Source organism: Silene latifolia, chromosome 1, assembly GCF_048544455.1.
Source record: "Silene latifolia isolate original U9 population chromosome 1, ASM4854445v1, whole genome shotgun sequence".
Lineage (NCBI taxonomy): Eukaryota > Viridiplantae > Streptophyta > Magnoliopsida > Caryophyllales > Caryophyllaceae > Silene > Silene latifolia.
In genome coordinates this window covers 12675315-12684792 of record NC_133526.1, presented here as the reverse complement: position 1 = coordinate 12684792, position 9478 = coordinate 12675315, and the positions used below count along the sequence as shown (strand labels likewise).

At 34.8% G+C, this 9478-nt stretch overlaps 1 protein-coding gene across 1 annotated transcript; it reads left to right on the top strand.

Moving 5' to 3' along the window:
- The first annotated feature begins 1309 nt into the window (after positions 1 to 1309).
- LOC141599086 (ARM REPEAT PROTEIN INTERACTING WITH ABF2-like) lies at positions 1310 to 8462 on the top strand. The gene is made up of 19 exons (XM_074418990.1): positions 1310 to 1779; positions 2033 to 2184; positions 3157 to 3326; positions 3410 to 3530; positions 3610 to 3684; positions 3789 to 3883; positions 4243 to 4318; positions 4411 to 4518; positions 4881 to 5009; positions 5101 to 5169; positions 5728 to 5787; positions 6027 to 6150; positions 6303 to 6442; positions 6605 to 6668; positions 6767 to 6846; positions 7002 to 7066; positions 7146 to 7263; positions 7380 to 7504; positions 7977 to 8462. The coding sequence occupies exons 1-19, from the start codon at positions 1521 to 1523 to the stop codon at positions 8071 to 8073; spliced, it is 2127 nt and encodes a 708-aa protein (XP_074275091.1). The 5' UTR covers positions 1310 to 1520; the 3' UTR covers positions 8074 to 8462.
- Positions 8463 to 9478: the final 1016 nt, after the last annotated feature.

Here is a 9478-nt window from a genome sequence, read left to right as displayed (position 1 = left end):
TACACTTTATTTTTTGCATCCAAAAATATTATTTACAATACTTTCCTAAATTAATTTTTAGGAAACTCCACCTTTATAATCATCTGATGTGGACAATTCAACTATTTTTATGTAGTATATTTACCACATCTACATTATTTTTCAATGTGGGACAAATAATATGCTTAGAAAAATATCATATCATATATATAAGAATAGAAAAATCGTACGAACATAGTATAGTATCTTCTCATTATTAATCGTGTTGGATGTCGAACTGGGTGCGAAAAAGTTAGTGTATTTCTGACAATGGTATTTGTTCCATATTGAAAAATAATGTAGGTGTTGTTAATATATAATGTATAAATAGTCGAATTGTCCCACATCGAAAAATTACTATAAGGTGGGGTGAACCTATGATCATAAATAGGGGTCATCTTTGTAACTTTAATATCAGCCAAATTTTTTTAGAGTTTTTTAAGTATTGTCTTATTAGAGTTTCTATTATTATCTCTTTAATAGCAAAATTTATTTATTATTTATTTTTCTCGCATAATCAATAAACGATAGACGTGTATGTATTTATCAATTATTTTTTTTGAAAGAGATATTTTAATCATATGTAAACAAATGATTAGATGTAAATATTAATGTTTTATAACATTTTTTTCATTATAATCAAGTTAATTAACCCGTTGCAACGCACGGGCTTTCAACCTAGTATTGTACATTAAAATAGGCAATTTTTCATTTCAAACCGGTCATTTTCATCTGAAATTAAGAGGAAGAACATATGACAAATTTACGACAAAATGTCAATATTTTCTGATATTACCAATTTACCATCATTTTTTTTTGTTTAAAGTTTTAGTTGTAAGATTTTATCATTAAATGATCACATTTCCTCGTCTTAAGTTAATATCGCCTTAAGCGAGGCGATGATGAATTAAGATCGTTGTCGAAAGTTACAAGAGCTTTATTGATGCGTTGAAGATGAATTCGAAGGCTCATAATAATCTTCATCTAATTTTCTCGTGTGTTTTTGTCTTTTGTTAATAAAAAAATCAAAAATATAACCCACAAACTTGCTCACTACAGCTCAATGCAAATTGGTAAAATCTTTAGAGCAGATAATTACCTCGTCCGATTTATAACTTTGTTATTTCCGATCTTGAAGAAATGAATACCCCAAAAACCTCGAAATAACATTTGTGTTTGGTGAGGGAGGGAGTGAAAGTGAACGCCCAAAAACAAAGTGAAAAACGAAATAAAAGGCGGGAGACTAAAATTTCACCAAACATTTAAAACCCCCGCGTTTCTCTGATTCGCTGACCACACTCAACCCTCATATATAAACCTCACTTCATTCTCCCACGTTTTCACCTCCTCTCACTACCCTAAAATAAACCCAAAAATTAAAAACAAAACATTTTATTTAAAAAAAACAAAATCTCATTTTCCGAAAATACCCTCCCCTTCATCGTCACACACACAGACACACTATTTCTCTCTACATATCCTCGGTTTCTCTCTCTTCCGCCATGGATCGACGATCAAGTGCTCGACGAAGCTTGAAGCGAAAGCTTGAGGAAGAAGATAACACCGAGAATCGCCATGGATGTAATCACCAGAAGCTTGATCTTCCTCCGTTTTCGCCGAATTCGATTGAAAATCAGCAAGATCTAAGTTCGGAGATTACTTCTCGTGTTAATGTTTTGATGAATTCTTTCTCCTGGTCTCGTACTCATCGTACCTCCGCTAAAGTCGCTTCTCATTTTCTCTCTGACCTCGCTAAGAACGGTTACTTTCTCTCTCTATAACTTTCATTTTTGAATTAATTGATGATTTTTGAAATTTAGGAATTGATTTTGAAAAAAGTTGATGAGGTTGATGAAATGTAAGGAATTTGTTGTGAACTTTGATTTTTGGAGAAAGTTGATGTTCATTTATGAATTTTGTTGTTTTTTTCGCTCTTTAGAAGTTTGATTTTGAGAAACTGATGTTGATGATGAAATGTTGAGGAATTTTTGTTGTTTATTTGACATATGTGTAGAGGAAATGGTGAGTAAGATAGTTGATTGCGGTGCGGTGCCGGCGCTGGTGTTGCAACTCCAGTCGCCACCGGATGAAGGCGTCTTTTCGAAGACGCTTGAACATGAGGTTGAGAAAGGATGTGCGTTTGCGCTTGGCCTTCTTGCTTTTAAGGTTTATTTCTCTTCTCTTTTATGAATTTCGCTGTCATTTTTGTTTTTTGATTTTGTCACTTTTGCTGTATGTTATTGTATATAGCCTAGTGATTAATACTTTTGAAGACGAGTTTTGGCGTTTTGATTTGGACTGGATGTTATGTTATCTATTAATACCAGCGGAGTTTCGATTACACTGTAGAATTAGCTGTTTATAAGATGTGTTGAGATATTTTGTTCTCATATTGAGTTTGATTCTAGTAGGATCATTATTCTTCAAGGTTGATGATAATGTTAGCGTGTGGTCATTTCAATGTGTGTCAATTTTTTTTTGAAATTATGTAGCTAAGTTTGAGACCTAAATAGAATCAAGTCCGTGAATGCATGACAAATTTGAGAAATGACATCAGCCTTAATCAGCTTTTGTTGTTTGATGTGTTTGCATGTCGCGAGAGTTCTATGTTTTGTTTTGAATTTATGTCGAAAACTATTCATTAACTTGCCTTCCACTCAGATAGTCAGAGTTAAGTGATATTCTTAAGGAATTTGCTGTATTGAAGTTGTTATGATGTTGAACGGCAGTGGCTTATATTTTGTGGAGTTTACTGTCTTGAATTGTTCATGAACTCATTGTAATTAATACTCGGGGAACAAAATAATCCGGAATATATGATTTATGTTATTTATGTATATGCCTTGAAAGGTAAGATGCAAGAATAATTAGTACTGTGTTGTTTGTTGACTTGTTTGGAAAGTTTTTTTATGTGGAACAAATGTGTGGCGGTATCTTCCTCTATCTAGTGCTGTCACTTTAATTGGTCTTTAATTTAGTTTTCTCTATTAGATTGTCGTCTTACTGAACAAATTTTGAGTGGCTTGACTTGTTAAATGTGTAGGGCCATAACTTACGATTGTCTTTGGAAAATCGCTCGTCTTGTTATGGCATCATCAATGAATAAAATCTAATATAAAGCTTTTTATGAAACGACAGCCAGAATACCAGCAGCTTATAGTTGATGCTGGAGCTTTGCCTCATATCGTTGCCCTGTTGAAAAGGAAGAATAGCTGCAAATCTAGATCTGTCCACGGTGCTATAAGACGAGCAGCGGATGCGATAACTAACCTTGCTCATGAGAATAGTAACATTAAATCTCTTCTCAGGTCTGTTGATTTTTGTTGCCATTTCCTGCAGTATTTTGTTGGTTAAAGAGAGGCTCCTTTTTAACACTAGAATATGTACCCAGGATCGAAGGAGCCATTCCACCACTTGTTGAACTTCTTGAGTCTTCTGATCTCAAAGTCCAGAGAGCAGCTGCAGGAGCATTACGAACTCTTGCTTTTAAGAACGATGAAAACAAAAATTTGGTAAGTATATCCCTTGTTCGTTATGCAAAAAGTTGTTTTAAGACTTTTCCATAAATTACTGAAATTTTAATGATGTCAGATTGTTGAATGCAATGCGCTGCCTGCCCTAGTCCTAATGCTGCTCACTGATGATCCAGCTATTCATTACGAAGCGGTTAGTTTTCTGTTGTTATTTTGCTAGGTGGGATGTCAGGATTGTTGATGATTTTATGCATTGCTATGAGCTGTTAAGTTGGGCTGACAGTTCTGATTATGCAGGTTGGTGTGATTGGGAATCTGGTTCACTCGTCTCCTCACATTAAGAAAGAAGTTCTCGCTGCTGGTGCTTTGCAACCTGTCATTGGGCTGCTCCGGTATGTAATATATGTGGCAAGTGTTTTCTACTTTTATGATTTATATTGCCACTATGTTACTTTATTAGTTCAAAGGCTGATCACTATATCTGGCATTTTGTCACAATATACACTTCTTGCGACTTTCAAAAATGTAAATATGAAAATCATTCATGTTATAAATGAACGATCACAAATTTTCCATCGTTATCTCTACACATATTTGAGGAAACTAATAGCCAAAGTTGTCGAACTTATAAAGTCAAATTAAACAATAAATTTGGAAAGCCTAGTAGTGTTATTCAAGCATTCAACCATTTTATTTTAAGAGTTTTCTTTCTTATCCTGTTGGTGTGCTTCCTTTGTTTTCCTTTATGCAGCTCTACCTGTTTTGAAAGCCAAAGAGAAGCAGCTTTACTGCTTGGCCAATTTGCAGCTGCTGATTCAGATTGCAAGGTTCTACTTCAGCGTGTTTTTTGAAGATAATTTCTGGATTGTTACAAATCCTTAGAAGATCTGTACTGACTTCATAACTTCAATTACTGCAGGTGCACATAGTCCAGAGAGGTGCTGTGCCGCCTTTGATTGAGATGCTTCTGTCATCTGATACGCAGCTCAGGGAAATGGCAGGTTTTGCACTTGGAAGGTTGGCTCAGGTGAGTTGCTTGCAATCAAAACAACTATTATCTGTATGATAGTTTACTATGTATCACGAGTTCATGACTATGTTGCTAATCAGCGGAATTTATATTTACTTCTCTTTTGTGGTCTTAGATGATCTTTACTTTTACAAAATAATCTTACTGTAAATAGAGTGATCTTGGATAGTTGACTATGTATCACAACTACTTCAATCATCAGCGAAGTTTATATTTACTTCTCGGTGATAGACAATCTTTACTCTTACAAATTATCTTACCGTAAATAGAGTGATCTTGCTCTTTAAATGCAGGAAATAATTTTAGTTTTGTGGGCATATTTATTCCGACACTAATTTGAACTTATTGTTTGCTCAAAGGATTCACATAATCAAGCTGGTATTGTTCAATGTGGTGGCCTCCTGCCATTATTGAAACTTCTTGAGTCCAAGAATGGCTCTCTACAACACAATGCAGCATTTGCTTTGTATGGCCTTGCAGACAATGAGGTTTGTTAAAAATACTGGTAGTTTACCATCTTTTGTTGTGGAGCGTCCTATTATGCTAGTTACTAAATATGTTATCCGATCTCTATTGTAGGATAATGTTGCAGCTGTTATCAAGATTGGCGGTGTTCAAAAACTCCAGGAAGGAGAATTTATTGTTCAGGTATATTATTACATTGTAATTTTTTATTTTTTATTTTATTTTTGCTTTGTTGGGCTATGATTTGAGGAATTTGGTGTTTGTGTTTTGGGTTCCTGCTCATGCCATGGTTCAAGTTAATGATTATAGCCTTTTAGGTGCAGTTGTATTTATCTTCTATTTGTTGGACCTATCCATCACTCAATGTCAGCTTGTTTTGAGAACCATTTAAAATTTACTGCACCGGAGCATTTGGAACCCCAGGAAAAACTTTAAATTTTTTTTTGTCTTCCACTTAATTGTTCCGAGTAGGTGAGGATTATTCACATTAAAACGCCCTTGGGGCTTAGGCCAATACAGAATTTATCTTGTAAATACCCATCTCCTAGTGAAATTGGATTATATCTTAGTGCTGAGTGAATTATAGTAATAAATAATTCACTAGTCCCGTCTATCTGTTACACTTTCTGCATATTTTGTGTTTCATGCAATTAATATGAGTATGGGTGGTTTATTTATTTGGAATGTTTATTCGTGTCTAATTTGCTGGCTTATTCTGAATTTGTTTTGACGTTTCCGCAGCCAACCAAAGACTGTATTGCAAAGACACTGAAGAGATTGGAGGAAAAGCTACACGGACGAGTAGGATTTCATCTCGTTACTTTGTTATTTCTATTTTTTGAGTTTGCCGACTTGCCGTTTGCCGCCTTTTCTCTCTTCAATATTACTATGGTTTCGTTGTATTTACTTACTTTTTTTTTTTGGAATGAATATCAATATACTAATGTTGACTTTAGCAAAGTTATGTTTCTTGTATTCCTACCTTTTTGGCGCTCTCTCGTGTTTCTTACCGCTCCTCCTTTGTCTATGCCATCTGTCAGGTACTAAATCATCTGTTGGATCTAATGCGTGTAGCTGACAAAGCTGTTCAAAGACGAATTGCTCTAGCCCTCGCTCACCTTTGTTCCCCTGAGCATCAGAGGAGAATTTTTGTAGACAGTAATGGTAATTTCCTAATAACCATGAATCCAAATTTCCTAGTTGCCACCTTTTTTTTACTAGGGTAGTCTGCTATATCGTAGAGGAACCAATTCCATTTCCTTCCCCAATTTGACTGTATTGACTTGGCTCACGTTTTACGACCTACATTTCAACAGGGTTGGAGCTGCTCTTGGAGCTTCTTGGATCTTCAGTTATTAAGCACCAACAAGCTGGTTCAATGGCTTTGTACAAGATGGCAAGCAAAGTCTCAACACAATCACCTGTTGATGCAGCTCCTCCATCTCCTACTCCTCAAGTGGGTTCCACTAAGCTTGTCCTTTGTATAGAGTTTAGACTTTCAGTTATTGCATCAGTTCCTTTTAAAAATTATCAGTTGGATTCTTAACTAGTTAAATGGTTTATTTGTCTTTTTGAATGAGTGCTGCCTTTTAACGAGTATCATACATTGTTTCTGCAGGTTTATTTAGGCGAGCAATATGTAAACAATTCGACGTTGTCTGACGTTACCTTCTTAGTTGAAGGTAAATTTTCTATCTTAATAGTTGGGAATCTTGGAATGACTCTTTCCGTCAGTTGGAGTTTTCACTTATTAAAAACTGAATTCTTTTATTTCTTTCAGGTAGGAGATTTTATGCTCACCGAATTTGCCTTCTCGCATCTTCTGATGCATTTCGTGCAATGTTTGATGGTGGTTATCGAGTAAGCACCGTAAATAAATAATTCTATGCATTATATTATACATTTATATTGTAGTTAGGGGTAGATATTAATTAACATCTTCTGTTTCACTTGAATGCTATGTTTAATTGGCAAAATTGCACATGCTAATTTTTTTCTGTCCTAAATGCTTCTAGGAAAAGGACGCCAAAGACATAGAGATCCCAAATATCCAATGGAATGTTTTCGAGTTGATGATGAGGTGAGGCTTTTCTCCGCTCTCTCTGTGATGGGGATAACACGTCAACCAGTTTCGCTTATGCTGTATTGTCAATATGCAGATATATCTATACAGGCTCGGTGAATGTCAGTTTGGACATTGCGCAAGACTTGCTCAGAGCTGCAGATCAGTATCTACTAGAGGGTTTGAAACGACTTTGTGAGTGTACTATTGCCCAGGTATGATAAATTATTCTCATATAGGTTTCTATTTCTTATTTATGTGTGAAATTTGGCTTCTTTAATGCAGTCATTTACCACTCTTCTTCTAATTGAATGGATTTTGTACGTTTCAGGATATTTCTGTGGATAATGTTACTCTCATGTACGAGTTGTCGGAGGCTTTCAACGCTTTGTCGTTACGGCATTCTTGCATTTTGTTTATCTTGGAGCAGTTTGATGTTATAAGCTCAAAGCCCTGGTAAGATACCGTGTGAACTATTAAATTGTATCGCCTATCATTGTTTATGTATTGACTTACGAGCTTTATAAGCTCCGGAATGTTATGATAAGAAATGCTTCTGGCATGTTAGGCCTAGTGGATACTAAGAAAATCTTCTCTAAGGAGTTACATATCTCCGTTCTGTGAGCCAAGAATCGGGTGATTATTGAATATAGCAAATTGACTCATTAAATTGGTTGAGCTTCATTTATTCAGAAGCCGTGGTTATATGAAGCAACTCTTGATGAAATATTTCATTAGGTCATCTAAAATAGTACTCTGTACTTAGTAATTTTCTGAAATCTGAATGCTATTGTGAGTCCTACATTGTCATGTTATTAATCCTTCATGTGCATGTATGTATGAACACGACTATACTGTGTTATGCGCGTCTGGCCATAGTTGTGACGCTTTTAAGAGTTTAAACTAAATCTGCTAATTCTAATGACAGGTATCCTAGCCTAATCCAGCGAATTCTACCAGAGATACAAGACTATTTTGAAAGAGTACTTACCAAGCCGTATTCACCTGAAACGCCTCAACACTAACAGGAATTCGACATTGCAAGCTTTGACCAACCAGTTAGGGAGTCACTGTGCACATCAGTTTAGAATTGTAATTGAGTTGGAGGAACAAGATTAGCTGATCCTCTGCATCTTGGTAATTTGTTCTCCCCAGTATTATTGACTGGGATACTGCAACTACCAGGGTTTGCCGTGATCTAATCTCTTTTTCTTTTTGTAGAGGTGGCGGGGGTTGTAATTTTGCGCAATTAATGTTCTGGTTTCCCCTCTTGTTTTCTCCCTTATTCTTAAGGCCTTGTATTATATCATTTCATCACTCAGTGTAAATCCAGGCAAACATTTTGTCACAACTCACAAGTCAGCTACTTTAGTAACTTTAATGCAGGTAACAGGTTTTGTTTTCATAAGTATTGTGGTAATATAGATTATCTTTTAACTAATTATTATTCACTCATCTAATGCCAAAACAAATTTGACACAACTGGTGTTGAATGTTGTTGGCTGTAATTCACGCTATGGTGTATGGTCTGTTTTAGCCTTCTACAGTTTTCAGTTTTTCACTGCTGTGTTAAACTGTTAATGACCATGATGATAGTTGCAGGCCTTTGCCTTCCAATCAGGCGATTTATACAAGTTAAACGCTATGGAATTCCTATGAAAATTAATTCACATGAAGTTGTACTTTATGTGAATTGTACAAGTTAAAAGTTATGGGAAACTTTCACTCACCAAGAGGGAGGTGACTTCTTACAATTTGTAAGAATTAGAATTTGATGGGAAGTTTACTTTTTATGAATTAGAAAGGAACCAAATAATCCCTTAATTTAGAAGATATCAAAGTGTTAAATCTATATCTATCTATCTATATTAATAAAGGAAGCTTTTTTTCGAGCGATTACAGAGACTCCAAATTTTTGAAACTACCTAAACTATTTTTTAATTTAGAGATAATGATCAGCAAGATGTTAATTAATAATTGGAGAAAAACAAATTTTATCACATCATGATCATAAGCAACCGTATAGATGAAATTGTACAGCTAATAGAATTCTACTACGAGTATCTTTTATGCAAGCCAAATTTTATACAACTACTTACGCATATAATATATGCAATATTAACTATAATAATAACTATATAAGCTATGGGAGAATCTTATCAAACCAACAAAAGAAACCGTTACAAAATGGAAGGACCCATCTGATTTGGAGAAAGAGACTAATTTTTTTATTTAGTATTAATAATTAATAAGCGATTTTAGAATGTTTGTAAGAATAGGATTCTACTTATGATTATTATATAAGGAGATTATTTTTCATAAATCATAGAGCATATGTTTCTATTTATTTCACGTGCTCTTAGATCAACCCTAATAGACTATCTAATTTTGTGCATTTTTACGGTTTAGCAAATTCTCTATGTTCCAATT